This window comes from Phyllostomus hastatus, unplaced genomic scaffold (assembly GCF_019186645.2).
Source record: "Phyllostomus hastatus isolate PE091 unplaced genomic scaffold, TTU_PhHast_1.1 phas_scaffold_216, whole genome shotgun sequence".
Taxonomy (NCBI): domain Eukaryota; kingdom Metazoa; phylum Chordata; class Mammalia; order Chiroptera; family Phyllostomidae; genus Phyllostomus; species Phyllostomus hastatus.
This window is the reverse complement of record NW_025334018.1, coordinates 10,173,858-10,187,116: the sequence shown is the minus strand read 5'-3', so window position 1 is coordinate 10,187,116 and position 13,259 is coordinate 10,173,858. Positions and strand designations below refer to the sequence as shown.

The 13,259-nt window shown below is 47.0% G+C and overlaps 1 protein-coding gene across 1 annotated transcript in view; it reads right to left on the bottom strand.

Moving 5' to 3' along the window:
* The window catches only part of SPAG17 (sperm associated antigen 17), a 178,945-nt gene that overhangs the window by 32,153 nt on the left and 133,533 nt on the right, over positions 1–13,259 (bottom strand). The window contains exons 29-32 of the mRNA XM_045816754.1: positions 10,091–10,308; positions 4,913–5,051; positions 3,399–3,553; positions 1,316–1,504 (exon numbers count right to left, since the gene is read on the bottom strand). Of these exons, the coding sequence (XP_045672710.1) occupies positions 1,316–1,504; positions 3,399–3,553; positions 4,913–5,051; positions 10,091–10,308 (701 nt within the window). The remainder of the gene's footprint in view (positions 1–1,315; positions 1,505–3,398; positions 3,554–4,912; positions 5,052–10,090; positions 10,309–13,259) is intronic.

Sequence of the window (13,259 nt, the reverse complement as noted above, 5' to 3'; positions counted from 1 at the left end):
CAGGATTAAGACTCCTGGATGGGCGGCACAGGGAAACAGCTTTGGTACCAACGTGGGGAGAAAGGCACTCGCCACTCCCACTGTCTGGATATGGCATGGGTTTCTCCGGGAAGTATGGGTTTCTCCAGGAAGCAGTGTGGTCCAGGCTGGAAGACCACTGCAGAGGATGGCCAAGAAGAGCATCAAAGCCTAGAAGAACGCTTGGCCTGGATAAGCCACAGGGTTCAACCTGGAGGGTTTCAATTCATCGTGGACTGACATTGGTTAGCAGCTGGAACTCACGCTGGGAAGAGCCTTATTTGCTTAGCACAGAAAAGTAAGCTGGACGGTGCTTGCCTGCATACCAAAACAAAGTTGGGGACTCGGGGTATGGTTCCAAATCTAAAAAATAGCTTCACTGACCCCTAGCATACACACAAAATTCCCCTTCTGGGTGAGGAGTAAAATATAAATATATAGAGAGAGGAGAGGTTGGCCAACTTTTTTTTTTCAAGGGCCCGAGAGTAAGTGCTTTAGGGTTTGTGGGCCATGGGTCTCTGTTGTGACCACTCGCCTCTGCCGTTGCAAGCTGGGCAGCCAGGGACAATGTGTACACATGTGGGCACAGCTGCGTTCCAGGAAAGCTTCATATCACAATACTGACATTGGAATTTCCTGTCAGTTTTATGTGTCATGAAACATTCCTCTTTTTAATTTTTTCCCAACCATTGAAAAATGTAAAAACCATTTTTAGCTCATGAACCTTTATAAACAAATGGCCGTGATTTGCCAATGCCTGGCCGAGAGGGGGGAGGGCAGCTGTGGTTCTGCGGGGCAGGGGAGCAGACGGCAGGGCTCTGCCCCGTGTAGCTGAGCACCTCTCCGGGCTCCCCTCCTCCCCATCCTCACCCCCACCAGAGCCCCTGGGAACTGAAATTCTCACCAGGAGTCTCTGCCTAGACAAGTACGCTTGCCTTATGTCCCAAGTACTTGCTCGCTCTTTAACCTGGACTCTGACCGTTCTTCCACCATTCCTTTGTGTCGGCATTACTTATAGATGCCCAGTGCTGTTTCTCCCCTCCTCCCCTTCTGCTCCAATTAATTACTTGGCTTTGACACTCCCGCCATCCCCATAGCTGGGCACGCTATCCCCTACGGAATTGCACTTGAGAATCAAAGATGTTGACGGTCATCACTGCTCACACACGGTATCAGCAGGAGGCAGATAACTCACCCCAGAGAAGCTGAGGTAAAAAGCTACAGGGAGGGTCTGTCGTGTGGAATATCAGGCAAGCAAAGGCCCAGCCCCTCTCTCTGTACCAATGATGCACTTCACCTGAAAGGTGTTTCCCTGGGGATCCAGGACCTCACAGACCACCTCTGACGTGTGCTTCATGATGTACGTGCTAGCTCTCAGCTGCTCCCGCTTTTGGAAAGGATGGTATATCTCACTGCTTGACTCATGGCAATAAACAGCTGAACAGTCCTTGTCGATATAAAGACAGCCTGTGTTTGGAGGCAACACCTGGAAGGGCGTCAGAAAGAGACTTAAAATTCCTTGTTCAATTTAAGGGATTTGGAAAATCATTTTAGTAAAAAAATTATCCACAGATCTCTGCCACAAACTGTGTTTCCAGGAAGAAAACCCAAGATAAACCCGGGATAAAATTATTTTATCAATTTGCTTTCATGGTTCTTTCAAGTAAATGCCTTGTGCCTTTTTATTTCAGATATTTAATATAAAATAGTAAAATATATTTTAACTGAAGTAAACACACTTGGCCCTGTTCAAAGTGTCTGGAATTCTTTATGTGCTCGGGCAAGAATCATCTCCAAAGGGTCAAAGGCTTTTGGGACAAATGATTTTAGAAGCTCTCCTTTGTCCTCATCCCTCTCGTGGCAAACCTGCTCGTGAGACATTCTAATCATGGAGACTAGTAACTGCTGTAGGCACCTCCTCTTTGATGTTTTGAGTAATATTTCCACCACTGCCAAGGCACAGCAGCAGCCAGTACCAAGCCCCACCTCCCCCTTTTATGCACGTCCTGAAACCCAGCCCACTCACCCTGCTGCCAGTGCTGAGACCACCCGAAACAGGGCAGGCAGAAGGCATTTCTGAGCGCCACTTTGCCAGCTCTATACAACTAGAAGATTATACAACAGGTGTTGATAAACTTATGTTGAGGTGTTTCCTTTTCAGTTGGGAACTAAGTCTGTGCGTTTTTCAACCAGGAGCGACCCACCTTCCAATCTCTTCTTGGACTCTTTCAGGAGGCTGGGCAAGCCTGGGAGGGACCAGTGGCTATACAATGGTGGCAGACACGGACTGTCTCTACTCTCCAGCTCTTTCCTGTTTATGTCTCTCCCCTCAGTGGTAGCTGTCACTGGTGCTAAAATTCCTAGGCCTTGGTGACTGAAACCACTGGTGTTTGGGGCTGTGGTAACAGTAAGCTAAGCGCTAGCCGCACCTCAGAATCTTGGGAGATGCTTATGACATCTGGCCGGGCACATGGCACTGGAATACGAATGCTGCCGATCTGCCCGAAATGCATGCTCTGAGTGCTGCACAGGGAAATCGCACCCCCTTCTCCAGAGCATTTCTCACTTGCAGGCCCCTCCTTGCCCCCTAGCACTCCACGCTGCATGAACAGGGATTGATTAAGCTAATGTTATCAGGAGAGACGGGAGGGATAAGCTGGCTTCAGCAGCTTTCACAGTAACAAATGCTTGTCACTGAGGTCTTTGTCCACCATCTTCTGCCTTTGAGCTCTCAGTATCCTGCGGCCTTATATGACATCCTGGCACTTGTGTCCCTTCTCCAGCAAGTGGAAGACAAGTCCTTCTAAGACACTAAAGGGACTGCAGGTGACACCAGGTGGCTGTGTTTGACACCAGGAGGTAGAAGAGTGCTAACAGAGCTCTCCCAACCCTTTAAGGATGAAGCTTTGCATCAACTGGGCAATCTGCCCTGCCAGGGCCACATAGCCCCTCCTGTCCTGGGGGACATCAGGTAGAGTGGGGCTGGGCTGGAGGTGGGCAGGACGGCAGAGTGAGAACGAGAGTGGAGGTGGCAGGAGGTAAAGCTGGTTGGTGGGCACAGGCCAGGTCACCGAGTGCTTCTAACACCCACAGCGCCTACCACCCACTACACCAGGGATCCCCGACATGTGTTTTCTGGTTTGTTGGCTTGATCCAAAACTACCAAAGCACTGCACGACAAGCAGGACTGCGTTTTTCTGGAGCGGGCTGTCAAAATGTGAATACATAGAACGAGGCTGAGAAGCCTGCTCTGCGATCGGATGAGACAAGAGAGAAACAGCTGACCCCTTGGCAGACGAGTGCACTGCCCAGAGGAGTGGGTTTCCTTAGCCGAATGGACCCTCCCCTTCGGCAGTCCCCATCTTCCGCCCGAGACCTACCTGGTATGTGCCCTGTGGCTTTGCAATAATAGACGTCCCATCCCCAAAGGTGGCGCAGCAGCTACTGTCCTCGCAGTTGGTGATGACAGTGGCATAATGTGAGCTTTCTATCCGCATGCACTTCACCTGCCTGGTGACACTGTGAGGACCTCTGGCTGTGGGAGAAGGCGCGGCAAACAGAGCTGAGAGGATGCACACACTGGGAAGCACGCTGCCTGCTGACCTGGCCCCTGTCTCCCAGCTGCCGGACCGGCAGTCCGGACCCGGGGCTGGGCGCTCACTGCACAGGCTGGGGTGCGGTGTGCGCAACCCCCACCAACGCGGGGCGGTCCTTCCAGGAGGACCTTCCTGACTTACTGCAGTGTGTTGTTTCGTCCTCATTGCCCTTCTTGTTCTGAGAAACAGGAAACATCCGGAAAAGCATGAAGTGTAATTTTACTACTCATATACTCACCAATCAAAATTTCTGCTGGTTAGTATTCTGCTACATTTGCTTCAATGAACTTAATACGTACATACGAATTTATTCTGGGTTTATTCCATTCTGTGGCAATCCATTTGTACACGTTTATGTAACTGTGCATTAAAAACGTGTATCGCATTTTGTGCGCTTTAAATCGGCACAAGTTATAAATTACTGTGCATCACTCCATACCAGCTTTTGTTCACTGAGCCATTTCGGGGCCCTCGGCCATCCTGACACACGTGTGCATGTGTACATTTGCGTGTGCACTTCTTTCCTCATAACTGCCATACAGCACCCATGTGCATGTATCTACCACGTTTTATTTTCCTGTTCTGCTGCTGGTGGGCTTCTATGCTTTCCCAATATTTTCATATTTCCTCAGTGTTGCGAGTGGCGCCCCTGCACCCATTTCCCTGCACAAGTGTGTGCGAGTCATAAATCTACCCAAAGGGGGCCGGTGCATCACACGACAGGGGCCGTTCCAGTCCCCTAGATATTTTTAAATTGCCCTCCCAAGTGACCCTTAGAGTGATGTGCAAGTTCCTTTTCCCCCCACTCACTAGCCAATTTCGTTGCACTTAATTTGGCAATGAAGCATTTAAAGCATTAAACAAATTCTGCAATGAAAGGAAAGGAGCCAGGGAGTAATTTTTCTCCAAAGATCTCATTCAAATTTAGGTCAGGAATGCTGGCAGGCTCTTAACCCCTGGAACAGGTGCCCGTCACTCAGCAGCAGCAGCCTGCCTCTCTCTCCCACCACCCTTCTGACAGAGGGGCTGGGGATTCAAGGGGAGCTATCTAAGGTCACCCATCTTATGCAAGTTTCATTCCTTAAGGATAAAAAAATTCAGGTCTAAGAGCTAATGTCTAGGACCACTGAGTCACGATTATTAGCTTACTGTTGCCACCAATTCAGATGGCAGGTTTTCAGTGGTGAAGATGGAGAAGCCACTGTTACTACCCCTGCACCAACAGGAGCTGCCACCCTCCTGCCCACCTTACTCTGAAGACATGCAATAGTGCCTCGCACTTGGGGAAGAAAGCTTACACATTTCGTCCGGGGGAGTGATGCAATCTGCGTACACTTGGTAAAAGGTTGTGATCCTGGTGCCGTCGGCGTGGTCCACTATCCGAGTGCCGTCCTTCTTTTCGACAATGACCACCTTGTCCTCTCGGGTTGTCATGACCTGGACACACAAAGGCGGAGTGTGACCGTTTGGTCAGGTGGTTAAGCCCAAGGGCGCCTATTTCACACTCTATGGAATACCATCAGAGCCCGGTACTTGTTAAAGGTGAACGTTTTATCGCATCTACTTGGTCTAATCTAACCTTCACAACCCTGGGAGATGGGCAACGGTATCCCCGTTTTGTGAATGAGGAAATTTAGACATGGAGACGTCAAGGAACTTGCTCGGAGTCACTGGACAAGTGCCAGGGCTGGGGCTGGATTAAGGCTGTCTGGATTCAACTCTGATGCTCCTCCGAAGCATTGTCGTGTATTTGTGAGTTGTCACCCAGTCCGGCCTGACCCCGGTCTGTCTGGGAAAATGACCCAGGCCTTGCTTCCTCGGGAGCGAGAGATTAAAGGTGACCGTGGCCTGCTGAGGCTGCCTGGCATGTGACGTGGGTTGGCGAGCAGGAGTCAGCCTTGTGTCATCAGTACAGGGCATGCGGGGTGCGGGGCACAGAGGCGGTGGCTTCTCTGAGTCGGGCTGATCTGTGCACTCGTATGCTCCTGTCCGTGGCTGCCCTGCCTGCCCCACGTGCCCTGCTGGGGCCTGGGGGTCGCTGCTGGGCCTCCCAGTGGGTGAGGCTGCTGCACTGAACATGCTGCTTTCCTTCCCCGAAGCTGGAAATGCAGTGGAGGTGGAAGCCGACTGACTGTGTTCTGGTAGTCTGTCAGTGTTAACCTGCAATCCCTTCTGTTCTGGGGGAGCGGATTACTGTGGAAAATGGAGAGATGGTCCGACAAGGGAAACACTGTGTCACCCAAGGCAGGAAGCCAACAGTCAGCCACCGTGGCAGCCCAGGGTTTCCGGGTCTGTCCTAAAGCAAGCCTACTGAACGTAGGTTTCCAGAGGGCTGACTCCGTGCTGCAAACTGTGAGAGGTGCGAGGGATGCAGTGGTGAACGAGACCAAAGCTGACACCCCCACTCTCTAGTGGTTACCCACAAAGGGAAGGACTGTCACAAAGAAGTTGCTAACGGAGCCACGGAAGGGACCACTGTGTCCACAGTGAGTGTTGTGGCACAGCCTGGCCCCCTCCCTCCCCCGCTGGGGAAGCAATGCCAGGGCGTGGGGTGGGTGTCGATGGAGATGGAGAGCAGCAGTGCAGGTGAACAGTGTGCTGGAGGGCAAGGAGGCCAGGGCGCAGTGGGGAGAGGCCCGGCTGGAAGGCGAGGGAAGAAACTGGGGAGGGCTTTAAGCCACATTAAGGACTTCAGCCTTCGGCCCACGGAGGACAAAGCAGTACTGAAGGGTTTCAAGTATGTGGAATAGCGTAGGAGCCACATGAAAAATCTAGTTAGTACTGGCAAGTGCTTCAATGTGAAGGAACAATCAGGCCTTGATATGTGTACCAACTAAACGGCTGACCAGCAAAGCTGTAAACCCCCAGGGGTGTGTGTGTGTGTGTGTGTGTGTGTGTCAGACGTGGAGATGCGTGGCCTGGGGTCTCCCTTCAAGAAAGGATTTGCTCCCCAGCTGTGGGGAGCAGTGAGCAAACAGACCTCAGCTCCTTTGGCGTCTGTCTGAGAGGCAGAGAGGTGCTCTGCCTGACACCTTGTCCCGAGCTGCTGTGTCCAGTGACTGAGCGGGGTGTGGGCTCCTGCCACCGGACTTGCGACACTGAGACTGGAGACCCTGGCTCCTGGGCTCCGGTGGGCTGACCAGGGCTTTGCTGGGTCGGGTCTGCACCGCAGCTCAGCTTCTCCCTCTTCCTCCCCCTTCCCTTCATGGATGGTGTCCCTAATAAACATCTTGTACCCCAAACTCCATCTCAGTGTTTGCCTCTGAACAGCCCAACCAGCAACAATAATATTGCAAATTATATAATGCAGATTTTAACCACTGAGTATTGCTGAGCCTATACTGTCCTAACGGAAAGGGTCACATTATTCACTGAAGAGCCACAGATGTGACACTGAGCTTGCTAGCCACTTTGACTCACATGTCTAGGGCTATTGAGAGCAGGCGATAGTTACCTTCTTATTCTTGCAGTAGTCAAAATCACTATACTTAAGAGAGAAATGAAGGCTGATTGTTAGTTTAGGTTCTTGTCACTGGCACTCTCAGCCAGGTGTGTATCAAGACACATACCACTGTAGAATGTGGTGACTAAGAGCATGCACTCTGGGGTTAAGCTACCCAAGTTCAAATCCCACCTTCACGGATGGCTGGGTGACTTGGGCAAGTTGCTTAACCTCTCTGTGATCTAGTTTCTTCATCTGCAAAATGGAGCCAACATGAGTGTCTTCTTCAGGGATGTTATGCGATTAAATGAAATAGCACTGATAAGCACTTTCAGCCATTGAGGTAGCAATGATTAATACTTGCTCTTTATCTAGCATACAAGTTCTCTCTGGAAAAAGTCCAGCCATTGTTAATATAAGAGAACAGTTTGTGTGACATTGATGTAACCTGGCAGCCAAGGAGAGTGGACTGGAATGCACACGTGTGGACAATGGTGACTTCACTGTACTGGTCAGTGGGGGTGCTAGATGCCATTGAGTGAGCATGTGTGCTGTGTGGCTGTCACATTCAAAATAACTGAGCGAGCAGAGCAACAAATCTGCATCAGACTTTGCATTAAGCTTGAACATTCCTCTGCAGAGACTATTTGGATGATTCAGAAGGCTGCAGCTATGGGCAACTGATGATTGGCAGCTTCATCATGACAACACGCCTGCTCATGCATCATGTCTCATACAAAGTTTTTTGGCAAAATATCAAATCACCAAGGTGATTCAGCTCCCCTACAACCCAGATTTGGAGCCTGTGACTTCCAGCTTTTCCCCAAACTAAAATCACCTTTGAAAGGGAAGAGATTTCAAACTGTTGATGAGATTCAGGAAAATATGATGGGGCAGCTGATGACAACTGGGAGAACTGTGTGAGGTCCCAAGGTGCCTACTTTAAAGGGGACAGAGGCATCACTGTCCTATGCACAATGTTTCTTGTATCTTGTATCTTCTTCAGTACATGTCTTTATCTTTCAGATGACATGGCCAGATACCTTCTGGACAGACTTCGTGGATATGTTATATTACATGTTATTAATTAGAATTATTCAAGCATTTCATAACATCTCATAACACTGACCTTTTCTGGTCATTACAGGGTGGGATAGTCATTCCTAGGGGTGGCCAGAACACAATAGCAAGAATGTTTACTGAACACCTGATAGAGCTGACCCTGGTGTTAATTTTCCCAATTATTTCAGGCGATGGCTATCATCTCCACTTTATGAATGAGGAAGATCAGACGGGAAACCCGTCCAGAGCCATCCATCAGGAAGGGGTGCGCCTGGGCCGCAAACCCAGGTCTGCCTCACCGCAAGGTCAGCGCCCACTCCTCTGAAACCTGACGCTTCATGGCGGGTGTTATGAAGAACTCCGTTTTCAATGTTGTTTCATGTGATCATGTTAGTTTCTTGGCCCTTATTTGCATAGGGGGCTAAGCATGTGGGATCTGGGATGCAACCTTGGGGTCTGCGTTCTGACTCTACCACTTGCTGTGTGACCTTGGAAAAATTTAACCTCTCTGTAGTTCAGTGGCCTCATCTAAAAGTGGAAACCATAGTTTGTTGTGGGAATTAAATGAGTTAGTGCATGAAAAGCACTGAGAACAGGGCCTGGCACACAGTGACTGCACAGGAAATATCGTCATCATCGTCATTGTCATTATTATTGTGTTAGGTGTCTGCTGTTTAATTCATGCCTGAATCCAGACTCTTGCACGTTGGTTCATGCTTCCATAATGGTGGTAGGTGTCAATAAGAGAAATTGAAAGTTATTAATTAAGAAATATTAACAAAATTTGCATTTTGAACCAAATAACTGCATCAAGGATTGAATTAAAGTGAGTTACTTGAGGTGACCCACAAGCTTTCCTGAGATAATACATACTTTGAGACTCACAAAAAAAACATAACTAGCAAACAAGCCAAGAGATTATGACATTATTTCAGAAATAGACTGAAGAAGAAAGGAAAACACATCTGGTTAGATGAGGTAATTGCTCTCAACAGCAGCAGACATTTTGCTTCTGACCAGCATCATGTGGTTACAAATGGGTAGGTAGTCCAGAAAACAGAGATGAGGCACTTAGGAAATTCTTTGTTTTGTTTGGACTCAGAGGGATGAATATTATAAACAGTATTCATCAAAGCTCCACTAAAGGGTTAGAAGACCAGCTGAGGAATGGAAAGAGCCCTGTGTTCAGTCACCAACAACTGGCTCTAATCCTGCCTCCCATCGTGTGCTCTTGGCCACATTACATAACCTGTGAGACCCAGCTGCCTCATCTGTGTGATATGATTCGCTGGTGCAAGGGCTGATGAGATGATGTATGCAAAATCCCTAACAGAGAGCCTGGCATATAGAAGGTGCTGTTATTCATCCCAGGAGTTTCAATTTCACATCCTAAACAAAACCACTATTTTCTATACCACTCATTTGTCACTTATTTTTATGCCACAAATAAAATCTTTTGTATAATTGCTCTGTGGTATTCTTGAATTTTTTATGGGAGAATCTCCTTATATATACTGTAAGTTCTTTGAAGTCAAGGATCATAAACAAATTCCTGCCACTCATATCAAGTGCACCCAAAGCAGTAGGAATAAGACATAGGCCCTTATTTGTAGAAGGTAAGACATATACACAAATGCATTCAACACAAGGAAAATATATGATGTCATTAATCATACAAGTCTTAGAGTAGCACTGAAAATTCATGACCCGTGTTTCATTTCAAAAGTTAGTATTTCATGATATCCTATTCTGGTCAAATAAACCACAAAATGCTTTCAGTTTTGGGGAGATGGATCTATCCATTCATCCATTTGTTCATCTATCCATCCCTCAATCTATCCATCTATCCACCCACTACTTACTGCTTAAAAATTGTTATTGAAAATTTATTATCTGCCCAGCACTCCTCTATGCATTGTTTCAGAGTTGCAGTGATTTAAGAAATTGTGCAATACACAACAGTCCGCCGTACCGTTCCAGTGATGGGGTCTGTGGCCTGAAAGGACAGAAACGGCGCCAAGTCTGCTATTCTCTCTGACCCTCTGGTGCCGATCCGATCTCCTTCAGGTGTGGTTGTGAACCAGGTGCCTACGTGACTCTCCACAGGAGTCGCCGTTTGACCTACGTCTGTGGGAGTTTCGTGGGTTTCACTCTTCTGCAATACTGTTGACTGAGTTTTGTGACTTCTGCCTGTGGAAGTTCAAGTAAAATCACACACAACAATATAACTGTATCAATTATATAAATCATTCACTGTTTTGGTTCAGTGTAAAGACATTGTAGCATAAAAATTATAAGTAGTATTTGTCAATTATATTATTTCTCTAGTGATAAAAATACCAGGTTATGAATATCTTAATCTTGGCACTGGAACCTTGGCTGGATTCTCATCACCTCCTTCCAAATGTGCACATTCATACAGACAGTTCACTCTCTATGACATAATACCTGTTCTGGTCAATTTCTGTGTACCTTTGAGCCTTGCTTATATTTTCCTGGATCCCAGATTTTTGGTTTTGTACTATGGTTTTTATTTTACTATATTTTATTTTAAATCCTCGCCTGAGGATATGTTTATTGATTTTAGAGAGAGAGGAAGGGGGTAGGGAGAGAGAGAGAGAGACAGAGAGGGAAACATTTCAACATTGACTGGTTGCCTCCTGTACAAGCCCTGACTGGGGATTGAACCCACAACTTACAGATGTGCCATGACACGGAACCAAACCCACAACTTTTTGGTGTGTGGGACAATGCTTCCACCAACTAAGCTACCTGGCCAGGGCTGGACTGTAGTTGTAAAGTCTACTTTTTCTTCCCATGTATCTGTTAAACTTTCGGACTCCTTTTAACTTACTGGACTCTAGCATTTTACTAGATTTTTAACCTTTCCTTCCCCTGAGTTTGTCATTTTATCAGTCATAGATAGAAAATATCTTTCTTCAGTCCTGAATCTGAAGAACCTTATCAACCAGGTATTTCCTTGGCCTCTCATTGGGGAAGAGGACTTGCACAGTTTAATTACTATGTTGACAATCACCTGATACATACCCCCCACCGCTCCTTGCCACCATCCACGTGGAACAGGAAAATCTAACTGAAGATATCCTCACGAAAGTCCATGAACAATGCTTCTAACTCTCCATCAGGATAGATTTATTTACTCTATCTGTATGAACAATAGTGAGTACTCTACAGATGAGATTTGCCAGTGTCTCCAAGCCTCAGTCCAAGTAAACTTAGACCCAGAAACAAGGTGCTAGCAAAGAGAGAAAAGGATTGTTAACCAGAAAGACGCTTCAGCTTCATACCATGAAACATGTATTAGGGCATGAGTCTTGGCCTAAGAGGAAGACTCAGCCAATGGTGGGAACCAAAGAAGACAGATACATCAAGCTAAGACTTTCCATTGCTGTGAGATCCATTTTGGACACACATGTTGTTTATAGAGCAATAAAGGACAAGATGGATAGACCTATAAAAATCACTTAGAATGAAGCTCAGAGAGCCAAAATTTTACATGGAATACGCTCTCAGGTATTTATTTAAATGAATTGAAGACATATGCACACAAAAACCTGCAGACAAATGTTTAAAAGCAGCTTCACGATAGTTGCCAAAAAACTGGAAACAACCAAGAAAAGAGAGCCCATAAAGACTGTTGGTGGCCACGTAAATTGGTCCAACCAGTACGTAAAACAACGGGAGGCTTTTTGAATATGGAAGATGAATCTACCCTACAATCCTCTCCCCCCAAAAAACAACTAGAAGCAACCAATACAGGGTGCAGCCAAAGCAGGTTTACAGTTGTGCGTATGTGAAACACAGAGTTTATTCTTGTGTTACTGTTTATTAAGTATTGTATTACTGTCCATATGGACAACGGCAAAGTTACTTTTGCCTCACTCTGTAGAGCCCTCAGATGGTGAGTGGATTAACAAACTGCTGCACATCTACGCAACAGGATGTTATTTTATTAATTAAAATAAATGAGCTGTCCAGCCGTGAAAAGATATGGAAGAATCTTAACTACAGTCACTGAGTGAAATAAGCCAATCTGAAAAGGGCACAGACTATAGGACCCCATTATATGACCTTCTAGACAAAACTACAGGAACAACAACAAGATCGGGGTTGCCAGGGACGGCTGGGGCAGGGGAGAGAAGGATGACGACGTGGAGCACAGGGGCTCTTTACGGTGACAGAACTCCTCTGTGTGATACTCTAAGGGGGATTCACGACATGAGGCTTTTGTGAGAATTCATAGAACTGCACCGCACAAAAAGTGAATTTGACTTCATAACAACATATCAATACTGGTTCATCAATTTTAACAAATGTAACACTTTCAAGACCTTAATTAAACACAGGGAAAGACTGAGCCAGGAAGAGAGAAAGTAGTAGGTGGGAATTCTCTGTACTGTGCTTTCAGCTCATTTTTTTTTCTGTGAAATTAAAATTGCCCTTAAAAAGTCTGTCAGTTAAAAAAAAAGTGAATACATTGCCCCCGATGGAAGGGCTGTAAAGAAATCCAAGCACACGATGCTGGCGGAGGGAGCCCTCTGGAGCCAGTTTGGGCAGTTAGGCGAGGGGCTACCCCACCGCCAGCAGGCCCAGGCCTGGAGGCAGGAGTGGGGAGCCCCTGAGCTGGGAAGCTTAGAAAGCTGTGAAGAATGCTTCCATGTGTTTCCACCAGGAGCCCTCTGCTGCTCCCAAAGGAAAATCTATGTCACGAAATTTTGAGTTACCGAAAAAGGAAGCACTTTGCTTCCACACAAGGCGATGGCACTGTGGTGAGGCGTGTGAAACTGGCCAAAAAGACCGAGTCTTCATCTCAGATCATTGAAGGCCTGTGAGAAACTGAGATAAATGTGTAATGCATGAAAGAGAGTGTGGGGAGGGGGTAGCTGCTCAGACTCGAATCCCAGCTCTACCACTCACTGGCTCAGAGACTTCAAGTAGGTTTCTTAACTTCTCTTTGTCTCAATTTCCTCATCTGTAAATTGGGACTATTACCATATGCACACCTCACGGGACTGAGATGAGAATTAGCTGATTTAATGGAGGGCTGGACGAAAGCAGGTTTACAGTTGTGAGTATACAAACCAGAGTTTATTCTTGTATTATTATTTATTATTGTATCA